This window comes from Oncorhynchus gorbuscha, linkage group LG03, assembly GCF_021184085.1.
Source record: "Oncorhynchus gorbuscha isolate QuinsamMale2020 ecotype Even-year linkage group LG03, OgorEven_v1.0, whole genome shotgun sequence".
In the NCBI taxonomy this organism is placed as follows: Eukaryota; Metazoa; Chordata; class Actinopteri; order Salmoniformes; family Salmonidae; genus Oncorhynchus; species Oncorhynchus gorbuscha.
The window spans coordinates 10,508,315-10,523,694 of NC_060175.1; the positions used below are offsets into that span (position 1 = coordinate 10,508,315).

Here is a 15,380-nt window from a genome sequence, read left to right on the forward strand (position 1 = left end):
AAAGCTAATCACTGAATTTCCTACTAAAAGGACTTGGTCAGGTTGACAAAACCTCTGTCATATAAACACTCACCAGGGGTTGTCATGGTGAAACACTGAGCAGTTGGGAAAAGTGCAGAAACCAATTGCTATAGTTATTGTGTGAATACATTTGTTGTAAAAAGGATTGTGCTCCAACACTATCACAAATATGACTTTTTGATTTCATTGAAGTAAACCTCAAAGTGATCTTCTACATTTACATTTACATTTAAGTCATTTAGCAGACGCTCTTATCCAGAGCGACTTACAAATTGGGCTTTTTGAATAAGATACATGCTGTTGTCTTTACAAATAAGATACATGCTGTTGTCTTTATGAAAAGGATACATGCATTTTGATTGTGCTGCAACACAGAAATATGACTTGATTTCATTCAAATAAACCTCAACGTAAAGCAATATTCTCTTTTATTTTGTATTGTCTTTATATGCATTAAAATGGAAAATGCAATGTCCTCCAAATGCCAGACGTCCTCCAGCGATTTCTGAACTTTTACTTTTGAAAAGCGATAAACATTTATTTTTATTTTTTAATTAACCTTTATTTAACGATGCAAGTCAGTTAAGAACAAATTCTTATTTACAACGACGGACTACCAAAAGGCAAAAGGCCTCCTGTGGGGACGGGGGCTGGGATAAACTTTTATTTTATTTTAAATAGAACAAAACACATTACGACAAGAGAGACACCGCAACATATAGAGAGACCTAAAGACATCAACGTTGCATGACAACACAGAACGACACAACACACAACCCTGACTCCTAGTACTTATCGGCTTCCAAAGTCAGCCATGCTATTGTAACCAGTCAAATTTTGAGTGATTAAAATACATTTTTGTAAGCCTGATTTTTGTCTGATTCTTTTCTACGTTTTATATGTTCTCCTGGAGTTGTTATTTTCTTGTCCATCGCTCTGATTCTATTTCATCCTTTTCCTTTATTACCCAGAATTCCGTTCCAATCTCCTCCCCTTCTCCCTGGCCTCAACTACCTGTAGGCAGCATTCAGCCCAAACGGTAAGTAAGAATGTCCATCTGTCATCATCTTTATAAATGTATGACTCTAGTCCATAAAAAACAACGGCATTCATTACATATTCAATCAAACTTTATACACATTTCGTTATTGTTGCTGAACTTTGTAGATATGTGTCACTTTTGTTTCAAGAAAAACGGGCACTGAATCAAAAGATGGTTGCCTAACCTAGTGTTATTTCAATCTGCTCGCTAACAGCTAAGGAGATCCGTTCAGTTATGGACACGGAATATAATGCTCATGTATGCCCACTGATCTAACGATAGGGAAAAGCTGGAGAACGGGTCGGTTCACAGTTTTCGGGACAATCTATCTAGTAGTGAACTGTAGTGGAGTGACGTGGCGACACATCACGTTGATACATTGTATCACAGTAGCAGCGTGCAATACATTACTTCTGACACATTGTGACAAGTCGTACAGTACCGAACGTTAAACATCAAATGAACACATCTTTAAAAAAAAGATGCAGGCACATCAAGCTGTGCGAAATAGAGCTGCTAAGTTAGTGCGCGTAGCAAACGAAGCTACTGTCGTGTTCTTCACACGTGTAAAATCATCTCAATGCAGTGTGTAGGCTAGTAAGCTAGCGACACTAAACGAATATAAACGCAATATGTAAAATGTTGGTCCCATGTTTAATGAGCTGCGATAAAAGATATCTACAAAAAGCTTATTTTGCTCAATTTGTGTACACAGTTGTTTATCCGTGTTAGTGAGCATTTCTTCTTTGCCAAGATAATCCATCCAATTGACAGGTGTTGCATTACAAGAAGCTGAATAAACAGCATGATCAATACACAGGTCTGCCTTGTGCTGGGAATATGCATGATGCATTTATATTTTTGTTCAGTACATATTATTTAGCTGGATGACTTTGCGTCCAAGAGAATAGCCCACTAAACTCGAATCCGCTGTGTACTTCACATCAACGGAGTTGTGCACTGACTAGTGAGTGGACAATAGATCCGATGTCTCTCAATTATTATTATTTTTAACTACAGATTTCAGCACCCAGAGAATAGCAACAGGACAATTTTTAATAAACTAAATTTTTATGTCGGAGCTCTAGTCCACCCACTTTAGATGCCCACAGTAAACTCCATTAAGGTGAAAAAGTGTAGTTGCGTTTAGTTGGCAATCAAGACGCCAATCATTCAGTCGTTTCATATAACTAGTAGCTAAACCAACACACATGACACGTTTTTTTGGGGCTCCCGAGTGGCGCAGCGGTCTAAGGCACTTCAATTTCAAGGCTGTATCACAACCGTCCGTGATTGGGAGTCCCATAGGGCGGGGCACAATTGGCCCAGCGTCATCTGGGTTTTGCCGGGGTAGGCCATCATTGTAAATAAGAATTTGTTTTTAACTGTTAAGTCAGTTAAGAACAAATTCTTATTACCCACCTCATCCCCATATTTATTTTTCTGCTCTTTTGCATACCAGTATCTCTACTTGCACGTCCTCATCTGCACATATCACTCCAGTGTTAATTTCTAAATTGTATTTACTTTGCAACTATGGCCTATTTATTGCCTTACCTCCTTACTTCATTTGCACACACTGTATATAGACTTTTCTATTGTGTTATTGACTGTATGTTTGTTTATGTGTAACTCTGTGTTGATTGTGTCACACTGCTTTGCTTTATCTTGGCCAGGTTGCAGTTGTAAATGAGAACTTGTTCTCAACTGGCCTACCTGGCTAAATAAAGGTGTTCTCAACTGGCCTACCTGGCTAAATAAAGGTGTTCTCAACTGGCCTACCTGGCTAAATAAAGGTGTTCTCAACTGGCCTACCTGGCTAAATAAAGGTGAAATAAAAAAAGTTTAATTAAAATAAAAAGTATAATGTCTGAGTGGCAACTGGTCTCAAACAATTTAGGTAGCTAACAACTCCCGGGCTCTACAGTGCTATCATTTTGGTAGCTAACAACTCCCGGGCTCTACAGTGCTATCATTTTGGTAGCTAACAACTCCCGGGCTCTACAGTGCTATCATTTTGGTAGCTAACAACTCCCGGGCTCTACAGTGCTATCATTTTGGTAGCTAACAACTCCCGGGCTCTACAGTGCTATCATTTTGGTAGCTAACAACTCCCGGGCTCTACAGTGCTATCATTTTGGTAGCTAACAACTCCCGGCTCTACAGTGCTATCATTTTGGTAGCTAACAACTCCCGGGCTCTACAGTGCTATCATTTTGGTAGCTAACAACTCCCGGGCTCTACAGTGCTATCATTTTGGTAGCTAACAACTCCCGGGCTCTACAGTGCTATCATTTTGGTAGCTAACAACTCCCGGGCTCTACAGTGCTATCATTTTGGTAGCTAACAACTCCCGGGCTCTACAGTGCTATCATTTTGGTAGCTAACAACTCCCGGGCTCTACAGTGCTATCATTTTGGTAGCTAACAACTCCCGGGCTCTACAGTGCTATCATTTTGGTCGCATATGCTCCTAAATATTTTGCTGTGCTACATATAATTTTTATTTGTGAGCACCAGTGCCCCTAGGAAGAAAAATCACCCATACACCATTTAGTAGCTCAGAAGGAAAATGGGTTATTCAGGGGATGAGCTCCTTAACCCTGTATTTTGTAATTGCTGGACATTCTTATCATTAATACTTAGAATATTTTTAATTGCACTCCGAAATGAAATCTAAAATGTCAGTATAGAGCCTTGAACAAGGTGGCTACAGCAAGCTAATAAAGGGCTGTAAATCCACTGGGAAAGAAGATGAGGAGACTGCTTGTTTCTCCAGACGACTGCTAACAGACTCCTGTTTTCTGTACCTCCAGGCAACATGGCAGCTCTCAGGCCTCTGAAAAGGCCTAAGATCGTCAAGAAGAGGGTGAAGAAGTTCATCAGACATCAGTCGGACCGCTATGTGAAAGTCAAGGTACGGTTCAGACCATAATTACCTGAGTTTGAGAGGTATTTCAACCCTTTTGTTACATAGATGTGCTGAACCAGATTCACTTTTTATTAGGATGCACGGAAAACTAGTGTTCCTTCTTGGACAAGTTCAGGTACTCCCTTCATCATGGATCGGCAGGGTAGCCTAGTGGTTAGAGCGTTGGACTAGTAACCGGAAGGTTGCAAGTTCAAACCCCCAAGCTGACAAATCTGTCGTTCTGCACCTGAACAGGCAGTTAACCCACTGTTCCTAGGCCGTCGTTGAAAATAAGAATTTGTTCTTAACTGACTTGCCTGGTTAAATAAAGGTAAAAAGAATAACAAAACATCATCTGATGACGACTAGCTGATCTTTTGACCAATCGGAGCATCTCTTTTTTTTTGCCAAGAATGGTGCTGTCTGTGTGAAAGCAGCCTTTAGTTAAACGTTAATAGCTGGTTCCTGTATTTACAGGATACGGCCTTAATCCTTATCCATCTTCTCCTTTTGTAGCAAAACTGGCGTAAACCCAGAGGAATCGACAACAGGGTGCGGCGGCGCTTCAAGGGCCAGATGCTGATGCCCAACATCGGCTACGGCAGCAACAAGAAGACCAAACACATGCTGCCCTCCGGCTTCAGAAAATTCCTGGTGCACAACATCAAGGAGCTGGAGGTCCTCATGATGAGCAACAAGTAAGATCCCAACCACAGGTGTCTATTTTAGTGACATTTTAGGTTCTGAACAAACAGAGTTTAAAAACTCAGATGACTAGGGATAAAAATAAAAGCTGAAATCAAGTTCCCCCACCACCCCACTGGGTCATACGGTTGCAAAGACGACACACATGACATCACACAAGCACATACCTTCTGACCAGGAGGAGCCACCTCCTCGCATGTCTAAGATAACCTTCTCTGGTGTTAGACAGAAACACAGTAGGTTCTTCTTACTGGCATTGTCACGGCCCTGCCTGTCTCTAGGAACCTCATGGGCCTGGAAGCGAGGATTTATGTGTGAGATGTTCTTCGATGTGCCCACCCCCTCCTTTCCAGCAGTATCTTCTCTATCTTTTGACCTTGTCTGGAGTTGAGTTCCACATCCCTCATGGTCCTGGCCTGCCTCATCATGAACTGAAACTAGACTCTTGCCCTTTGTTCCTAAGGAGAGAGGCATTCACATTCTACAATAATATATTTGAACAGAATATGAACTTTCTGTACTTTTTTTTTCTCAATCATTCATTTTCCATAACACTTCCCACACACCAAGTTCCTCTTGACCCTTCCTTGACCCCTAATATATACATTCCTTATGCATATAAAGTAATCAGTATGGTAACATGAATAAGTATATTTCAAGATAGAATCCAACAGGTGAAATGTTGTTGCAGATAGAAATGTAATGAATTGACCTGACATGATTCCCTATTCTTCATGAGACAGAAATACCAAGAGTGGAACATACTATCTGAACGCTCTGTAACGTAGAACATGCCACTGATGGCTGTATTTGGCCTGGTGCTGTGTTCATATGACATAAACGTGAGGAATGTTCAATTAGATGCCTGCTATGTACGGAACAAACGTGTCTCCTACATGTAGAATAAGGAGTCATGTTGGCTTTAGTCGTGACTTATTGGTAATGTTTTCCTATTGAACACAACCCAGATGTCAGGCTCATGATACAGCATATGGTGCAATGTTATGTTTGTTTTGGTTGACTTGAGTCAATATTTCATGTGAATGACATCTTTTTTTGGACTTTCCATGTTTTTCCCCGTCCATTTACACTTTCATTTGGATTGTATGTGTTCATTCACGTGCAATATTTCATATGGCAGGGCTCTAAAAGTGCGAACACAGATTTTGCTAAAATGTTATCTTTGTTTGTTTGCATTGTGTGCCAAGGAGAAAATTCTCCCAGATAATAATTGTAATGGTCAAGCTTCGCTGTAGCAGTGTTTCAGTGAAAAAAAGCGAGTGCAGATTCGTTAGCATCATGGTAGCACCATTACTGCAGCAAAAAGAGCTTGCTTCTAGCCCAAAAGATCAGACCCATATTACTGACCTATATTACCGGTGCAACATTTTTATCTTCCTGTAGCGAATCGCTGGGAGAGCATTCTGCATTCATAAACCATATGCAACATGGTTGTAAAATGACTCTCAGTGTTAACCATTTGGCTACACTTTGTTCAGTCATCGTACCTCATTGGCTAGCTAGCTAACAACCTGGTAACTGTACCAGAATAGCCAAACATTTGGGGCCACAGAAAAGGGATAGCTTCTTCAGGACACCAATGACATCTCTTTTGCATGTCATCATCACAGACCTGATATTTTTAAAGAGACAGTGTACCATTTTATTTCAATGTAACGCATCTCAGAAGAAAACTAGTGCTTTTACACAATGTCGATACCTTTTGTTCCACATGACTTTGTAATTTCAATGACTGGTATTCGTATTAACATTTGAGCTTTTATAATAAACAAAATGTTAGTTTCTAGGACACAACAAGAGTTCATAGGCTGTATCTCAATAAAACAAAATGTCATGCGACGCTCCTGAGGTTAATCTGGATCCTTGTGTGTCCCTAGCCTGGTGAAACCAGCCTGATCTCTCAATAGACCCTTGTTTGTGTGTCCTAGCCTGGTGAAACCAGCCTGATGTCTCAATAGATCCTTGTTTGTCCTATCCTGGTAGAACCAGCTTGATGTCTCAATAGATCCTTGTTTGTGTGTCCTAGCCTGGTGAAACCAGCCTGATCTCTCAATAGCTCATATCCTGAATAAAAATGTGAATGTAGTGATCTGTCTGCTTGACCAGGCTATGTGGGTCCTGCTTGACCAGGCTATGTGGGTAAAGCGGTGTTCTGCGTGGGTATATAATCCTCTGGAGATATAGTAGCATCTGACTCCGCCTCTGGGTGGTCTGCCTCTGCCCCTCTGTCATCATGGCCTGCTGGGTTGTCCGTACTCATGCCAAGGGTTTGAACAACGAGGGAGAGCAAGGCAGAGGAAGTACCCATTCTATCCCTAGCTCTCCCTGTAGCCAGGAGGTGGAAGTTAACCTGCCATGTTCCAGACAGTCTGAAAAGCAGACTGGAACTAGCTTGACTGAACTCTGCTCTTTATGTATTCTAAGGCTTTACTTGGTGTGGAATAATGGCATGTTCCACAATAGATTTTTCATTGATGCATGGCTCTTCAAATTGATTTGTTTGAACGGGTTGGGGTCAATTCCATTTAATGAACTGAAAATGGAGGAAGAGTAAGCGAGAGGGTTCACTGACGTCAAAATCTGTCCATGATAAGCAGTCCGCCTTGCCTTCCCGCCTTCGGGACAACGAGGAGACGAGACCATCTTATCATTTATATACAGTATCTTTGTTAAAAAGCATTGAAACATTATAATTTCTGTATACTTCCTTAAAATGTAATTTACCCTAACCCTGATGATAGTCGTTTCCCCTCTTATGTCTGTTACTATAACCTTTCCCTTGTTCCCCACAGGACCCATGCTGCAGAGATAGCCCACAATGTGTCGTCAAAGAACAGGAAGTTGATCGTGGAGAGGGCTGCTCAGCTTGCTATTAAGATCACCAACCCCAACGCCAGGCTACGCAGCGAGGAACACGAGTGACCCAGACCCACCTGTTATCTGTTTATTGTTTGTTCAATAAATGATCTATACGTGTAACGAGTGTTTACCATCTTGTTTGCCCGTTCATCAATGCTTTAGGGTATTGATGAAAGTCTTCAAGTTTCACACACTAGATGGTGCACAGTTAACAAATTAACATTTACATTACATTTAAGTGATTTAGCAGACGCTCTTATCCAGAGCGACTTACAAATTGGGTAACTAAACATTTGTTTATTTGCAATGTATTTGTTGGCAATACTGTATTGACATCACAGTTCTACAAAATGGCGGTGAATACCACCGGCTTTGAAAAGTCATTTTTAACAAAGTATTACCTGAATGTCAAGAAGGCACGTAAGTCCTTTTAATATCATATGTATATAAATGTCTAAGGCATGTTTCCAACTATCAACTTTCAAGGTAGAATAGGAATACTTTGAGGCAGTGAGTATGGCCTATGACAGCCATGCAAAGGCATCTATCCAAAACTACATCTACCTGGTCACAGAGTAGTAAGACTGTCTGTTTTATTTAACCAGGAAAAGTCCGTGGGTGTAACGGTCTGTAGCCTTCCCCAATCTGTGAAAGGGGCCTGTGAGAGCTTTCAGGAGGTCGTTGTTCCCAGCCGTGGTGACCACCAGTGCTTGGAAGAACTCTAGGATGGCAGAGCGAGACCCTCATTGGAGCAACTGGGGAATGAACCAGATGAAACACACCAGGTAGGACAGTGTTCCCGATCTTGGGACAGGGAGGAGGGACACACCTTAGCCATACAGGTGAGGAGTATCACTGCCGCCTGGGATATGTGCTTATTGCTCTCCTCGATCAAAGCAAGGTAGCTCGTTGAGCACGGCCTCGATCATGGGTGGCTTCAGGCTGTTGCTCGTCATGGTCATGTTGAGACCGGTTAGCTTGAAGGCTCGTTGGTTCTTCGCGAGGAAGGAGCCCAGGATGGGGATGCCCTCGTGATTAAAGGTCGGAAGTCAATCCTAAGGGGCGATGAGTCGTGGTCTTCACCGCTGTCAACCTGGGAAGAGTAGAGAAGATACTACTATGGTGCCCTTGAGCAAGGCACTTAACCCCCCAAAATAGCTCTCCATCCAGGGAAGCGACAGTGTTGGAGGGATGGAGCAGTTTAGGGGTCAAGGTACATCAGCAGAAGATGTTACCTTGGATACTGATGGTCCGCCTCTCTACCCTGCCTACCTGGTGATCTTGTTCTTCAGCCTCTCCAGGAAAATCTAGGTGACACGTGACCCATACAAGAAATGGCCCTCCACTTCATGGTCTTTGACTGCAGCCTCTTCAGGGTGCCAGCGAACAAGTCCTTCACGTAGGGCTTGACGTCAAATGAAGCAGGTAGTTTGTCTAGAATAGAAGATAATTGATGTTTTATTGTCCATTTGGCTATATCGGAAATCGGGACAAACCCTTTGAGAGGGTCAGACACGGTGCAGCATCCATGGATGGAGAGCTATTTTTGGGGGTTAAGTGCCTTGCTCAAGGGCACCATGGTAGGGTCAGTAATGATCTGACACCAGCAGCTATTCAGTTGCCAATTCAGTCTCCACTTTCTCATCACCTGAGAGGTGATCTTTTCCTGGTCCACCTCTCTAACCTCTGGGCTTCTTACCACCTAATGGGTGTCTGATCTTAACCATCTGCTGAGTGACCAGGAGGGTCTCGGAGGAGATCTTATAGAAGGGGTTCTCCACACGCTGCACCGCCGTGGGCAGAATTACCTTCCTGTGAGGCTGGAAGACGTAAGGAGGGTGGATGCACATTAGGACATAGAGGGCATTGATCTTCATGTTGGACGAGGTAGACTTCTCTGAGTAAATGATAAAGTGAGAGGTTAATATGAATGTCAAGTTGACTTCTTGGCAGTGTACCAATAGACATTGCAACACTATTTCCTTTTTAAGTTACTGTGGGTAAGTATCTAGGGACAGGAAGTAGTCCTGATTTTAAGTACAGAGAAGAAATTAACAATTGTTGTAGCCTATCACTACAGTAGGCCCAGAGTTTGTCTAGGAAAAACCGCTGGCCCAAGAAATAAACAATTTTACCTTTAAGTTGGCAAGTCAGTTAAAAATTAAGAACAAATTTTTATTTACAATGACGGCCTAGGAACAGTGGGTTAACTGCCTTGTTCAGGGGCAGAAAGACAGCTTTTTACCTTGTCATTCAATCTAGCAACCTTTTGGTTCCTGGCCCAACACTCTAACCACTAGGCTACCTGCCAGAATGCAGTAAATGAATATCTAAGTGAAGTTACCCGATGTGAGACTGGTATGTTGTATGCAGTATGTTGGCCAGCCCTGTCTAGAAGCCATGCTCTTCTCTTTCAGCTGCTTGTGGAGAGCCTTCACTACTGTGGGGACCTGGGGAAAAAACAAACAAATCTTTTGAAAATCCCACCACTGAGGGAAAGTTCAGATAAAACTTACAAGGACAAGCCCGGCTGTTGTCTTGGATTAGGACTCACTTTAAAATGCATTTTTATCTCAATGAGACTAGCCTGGATGAAAAATGGTTTAACAGCAGCAAAAACAACAAGCTACCTGTTTCTTAGGCAGAGTGATAGCTGGTTCTTAAGCAGAGTGATAGCTGGTTCTTCTTAAGCAGAGTGATAGCTGGTTCTTCTTAAGCAGAGTGATAGCTGGTTCTTAAGCAGAGTGATAGCTGGTTCTTAAGCAGAGTGATGGCTGGTTCTTCTTAAGCAGAGTGATAGCTGGTTCTTAAGCAGAGTGATAGCTGGTTCTTCTTAAGCAGAGTGATAGCTGGTTCTTAAGCAGAGTGATAGCTGGTTCTTAAGCAGAGTGATGGCTGGTTCTTCTTAAGCAGAGTGATAGCTGGTTCTTCTTAAGCAGAGTGATAGCTGGTTCTTCTTAAGCAGAGTGATAGCTGGTTCTTCTTAAGCAGAGTGATAGCTGGTTCTTCTTAAGCAGAGTGATAGCTGGTTCTTCTTAAGCAGAGTGATAGCTGGTTCTTAAGCAGAGTGATAGCTGGTTCTTCTTTGCCTCCGGGTTCTGCTGCGATGAGTCCCTCAGAGGGCCTGGTCAGTTTAAGGAAAGCGACAAAGGCGACGAATATATCCGTCTTGACGTTCTCCTCCCTCCCTTTAAACCGAGGCAGCAGGGCTGGAGCCACTGAACCATACAGCTCCACGAGCAGGTCTCTCCGCTCCTTCCAGCTCTTACCTCCTTCCAGCTCATATCGTCACTGTACTCGTCACCTGACTACAGGGGGCAGGGCAGCGTGTGAAAAGCAAAAATCTTTGGAAAGCACATTCGAACTCCTACAAAATGATGGCAGCTTAGTTTCATATTTTTAAACGTTGCACATTTTAACAGTGTACATGAACAATTAAATAAACAAATAAACACTGTATATCACTGTTTTATAATGTTGTTGCTGCAATCACTGAGAAAAAATGTGGCTTTGCTGCTGTATATCTATGGAAATAAAGACATTCATAACAACACCTTGGTTCCTTAAACTCTCCGGCCTGTAAATCCATGGACTCATCCCCATTCTCATCCACATCGTAGTTCTAGTGGAGGTCTGTAGTTATGACTGTAGTTATAGATCTGTAGTTGTGATTGTAGTTATGTCTGTAGTTATGGCTGTAGTTATAGGTCTGTAGTTATGACTGTAGTTATAGGTCTGTAGTTATAGGTCTGTAGTTATAGGTCTGTAGTTATAGGTCTGTAGTTTGGCTGTAGTTATAGGTCTGTAGTTATAGGTCTGTAGTTATATGGCTGTAGTTATGGCTGTAGTTATAGGTCTGTAGTTATGACTGTAGTTATGACTGTAGTTATAGGTCTGTAGTTATGACTGTAGTTATGACTGTAGTTATAGGTCTGTAGTTATAGGTCTAGTTATGACTAGTTATGGCTGTAGTTATAGGTCTGTAGTTATGGCTCTGTAGTTATGGCTGTAGTTATAGGTCTGTAGTTATGACTGTAGTTATAGGTCTGTAGTTATGGGTCTGTAGTTATGGGTCTGTAGTTATGGCTCTGTAGTTATGGCTGTAGTTATAGGTCTGTAGTTATGGCTGTAGTTATAGGTCTGTAGTTATGACTGTAGTTATGGCTGTAGTTATGACTGTAGTTATAGGTCTGTAGTTATGGCTCTGTAGTTATAGGTCTGTAGTTACGGCTCTGTGGTTCAATTGTGTCTAATCTCAGCAACCCAGAACCAAGTGAGTGCGGGCCTCTGGGCAACAAGTAATGGTTGAAATCTTAAGACAGAGAGTGATCGAAAGAGATATCGAGAGAGACAGACACACAAGAGAGCTAGAGAGAGAGACAGAGAGACTTTCACTAGAGAGTTTTACCTGCTGTGAAAAGCTTCAAAGGCCTGGAAGCACTAGTCCCTGAGTTCATCCTCCTCCACACTGCACCACCATGGGGGATGATGTTCTCTAGGTGTTCACCTGGAACAAGAAACATCCAACAATTAACCCAGAGCCACCTTCATACACTAAACAGAAATGCAACGTGCAACAATTTCTGAGATTTCCTCATATGAGGAAAGCAGTCAATGGAAATGAATCCAGTAGGTCCTCATCTATGGATTTCACATGACTGGGAATACACATATGTATATGTTGGTCACAGATACAGTGCCTTGCGAAAGTATTTGGCCCCCTTGAACTTTGCGACCTTTTGCCACATTTCAGGCTTCAAACATAAAGATATAAAACTGTATTTTTTTATGAAGAATCAACAACAAGTGGGACACAATCATGAAGTGGAACGACATTTATTGGATATTTCAAACTTTTTTAACAAATCAAAAACTGAAAAATTGGGCGTGCAAAATTATTCAGCCCCCTTAAGTTAATACTTTGTAGCGCCACCTTTTGCTGCGATTACAGCTGTAAGTCGCTTGGGGTATGTCTCTATCAGTTTTGCACATCGAGAGACTGACATTTTTTCCCATTCCTCCTTGCAAAACAGCTCGAGCTCAGTGAGGTTGGATGGAGAGCATTTGTGAACTGCAGTTTTCAGTTCTTTCCACAGATTCTCGATTGGATTCAGGTCTGGACTTTTACTTGGCCATTCTAACACCTGGATATGTTTATTTTTGAACCATTCCATTGTAGATTTTGCTTTATGTTTTGGATCATTGTCTTGTTGGAAGACAAATCTCCGTCCCAGTCTCAGGTCTTTTGCAGACTCCATCAGGTTTTCTTCCAGAATGGTCCTGTATTTGGCTCCATCCATCTTCCCATCAATTTTAACCATCTTCCCTGTCCCTGCTGAAAAAAAGCAGGCCCAAACCATGATGCTGCCACCACCATGTTTGACAGTGGGGATGGTTTGTTCAGGGTGTTGCTTTTACGCCAAACATAACGTTTTGCATTGTTGCCAAAAAGTTCAATTTTGGTTTCATCTGACCAGAGCACCTTCTTCCACATGTTTGGTGCGTCTCCCAGGTGGCTCGTGGCAAACTTTAAACTACACTTTTTATGGATATCTTTAAGAAATGGCTTTCTTCTTGCCACTCTTCCATAAAGGCCAGATTTGTGCAATATACGAATGATTGTTGTCCTATGGACAGAGTCTCCCACCTCAGCTGTAGATCTCTGCAGTTCATCCAGAGTGATCATGGGCCTCTTGGCTGCATCTCTGATCAGTCTTCTCCTTGTATGAGCTGAAAGTTTAGAGGGATGGCCAGGTCTTGGTAGATTTGCAGTGGTCTGATACTCCTTCCATTTCAATTTTATCGCTTGCACAGTGCTCCTTGGGATGTTCAAAGTTTGGGAAATATTCTTGTACCCAAATCCGGCTTTAAACTTCTTCACAACCGTATCTCGGACCTGCCCGGTGTGTTCCTTGTTCTTCATGATGCTCTCTGCGCTTTTAACGGACCTCTGAGACTATCACAGTGCAGGTGCATTTATACGGAGACTTGATTACACACAGGTGGATTGTATTTATCATCATTAGTCATTTAGGTCAACATTGGATCATTCAGAGATCCTCACTGAACTTCTGGAGAGAGTTTGCTGCACTGAAAGTAAAGGGGCTGAATAATTTTGCACGCCCAATTTTTCAGTTTTTGATATGTTAAAAAAGTTTGAAATATCCAATAAATGTCGTTCCACTTCATGATTGTGTCCCACTTGTTGTTGATTCTTCACAAAAAAATACAGTTTTATATCTTTATGTTTGAAGCCTGAAATGTGGCAAAAGGTCGCAAAGTTCAAGGGGGGCGAATACTTTCGCAAGGCACTGTACCTCACAATGGGCATCAGGATCTCGTCAGAGTATTTCTGTGTATTCAAATTGCATTTTTTTTCATTGTCCATAGCCTTATACCTGCCCATACCATAACCCCACCGGCACCATGGGGCACTCTGTTCACAATGTTGACATCAGCAAACCGCTCACCCACACGGTACCTTAAACATGGTCTGCGGTTATGAGGCTGGTTGGACATACTGCCAAATTCTCTGAAACGACGTTGGTTGAGAAATTAACATTAAATGATTTGGCAGCATCTCTGATGGACATTCCTGCAGTCAGCATGCCAATTGAACACTCCCTCAAAACATGAGACATCTGTGGCATTGTGTTGTGTGGCAAAACTATTTTAGTGGCATTTTATTGTCCCCAGCACAAGGTGCACTTTTGTAATGATCACACTGATAATCAGCTTTTTGATATGCCGCACCTGTCAGGTGGATGGATTATTTTAGCAAAGGAGAATTGCTCACTAATAGGGATGTAAACACGTTTATGCACAACATTTGAGATAAATAATATTTTTGTGCATATGGAACATTTTGGGGAAATTTTATTTCAGCTCATAAAACATGGGGCGCCAGGGTAGCCTAGTGGTTAGAGCGTTGGACTAGTAACCGAAAGGTTGCAAGTTCGAATCCCCGAGCTGACAAGGTACAAATCTGTCGTTCTGCCCCTGAACAGGCAGTTAACCCACTGTTCCTAGGCCGTCATTGAAAATAAGAATTTGTTCTTAACTGACTTGCCTGGTTAAATAAATAAATAAAATGGGACCAACACTTTTTTGTTCAGTGTAATATTCTCTATATATGGCTATGGATTGACTGATACAATTCTGCCCTCTGCTGGTGCAATTCCATTCAACAGTTTGGAAGATTCATATATATATATTTTTTTAACTTTCAAAATTGTACTTAACCTTTATTTAACTAGGCAAGTCAGTTAAGAACAAATTCTTAATTACAATGATGGCCTACACCAACCAAAGCCTAATGACGCAGTTAAGATACAGCCTGGAACTAAACCAGGGTCTGTAATGACGCCTTTAGCACTGAGATGCTAAAGCCCCCCCGAGTAAAGGGAGGATGAGAGGAGAGTTGAAAGTGGGTGATGAATTTCAAGAACTTGGACGTAGCCTAATACAAAAAAATACAAAAAGGAAAAACATCTCCCCACCTAGCTAAAGCTAAGATAGATAAACACCTCCCCACCTAGCTAAAGCTAAGATAGATAAACACCTCCCCACCTAGCTAAAGCTAAGATAGATAAACACCTCCCCACCTAGCTAAAGCTAAGATAGTTAAACACCTCCCCGCCGTAAACACCTCCCTACCTAGCTATGGCTACTTCCGATAAACACCTCTCCACCTATCTAAAGCTACTATAGATAAACATCTCCCCACCTAGCTAAAGCTAAGATAGTTAAACACCTCCCCACCGTAAACACCTCCCTACCTAGCTATGGCTACTTCCGATAAACACCTCTCCACCTATCTAAA

General features: G+C 42.0%; 1 protein-coding gene across 1 annotated transcript; it reads left to right on the forward strand.

Moving 5' to 3' along the window:
* Window positions 1-993: 993 nt before the first annotated feature.
* On the forward strand, window positions 994-7,678 carry LOC124025622 (60S ribosomal protein L32-like). Its single transcript, XM_046338969.1, has 4 exons — window positions 994-1,060; window positions 3,879-3,979; window positions 4,490-4,671; window positions 7,492-7,678. Exons 2-4 carry the CDS (start codon window positions 3,884-3,886, stop codon window positions 7,619-7,621), a joined length of 408 nt encoding a protein of 135 aa, XP_046194925.1. The 5' UTR covers window positions 994-1,060; window positions 3,879-3,883; the 3' UTR covers window positions 7,622-7,678.
* Window positions 7,679-15,380: the final 7,702 nt, after the last annotated feature.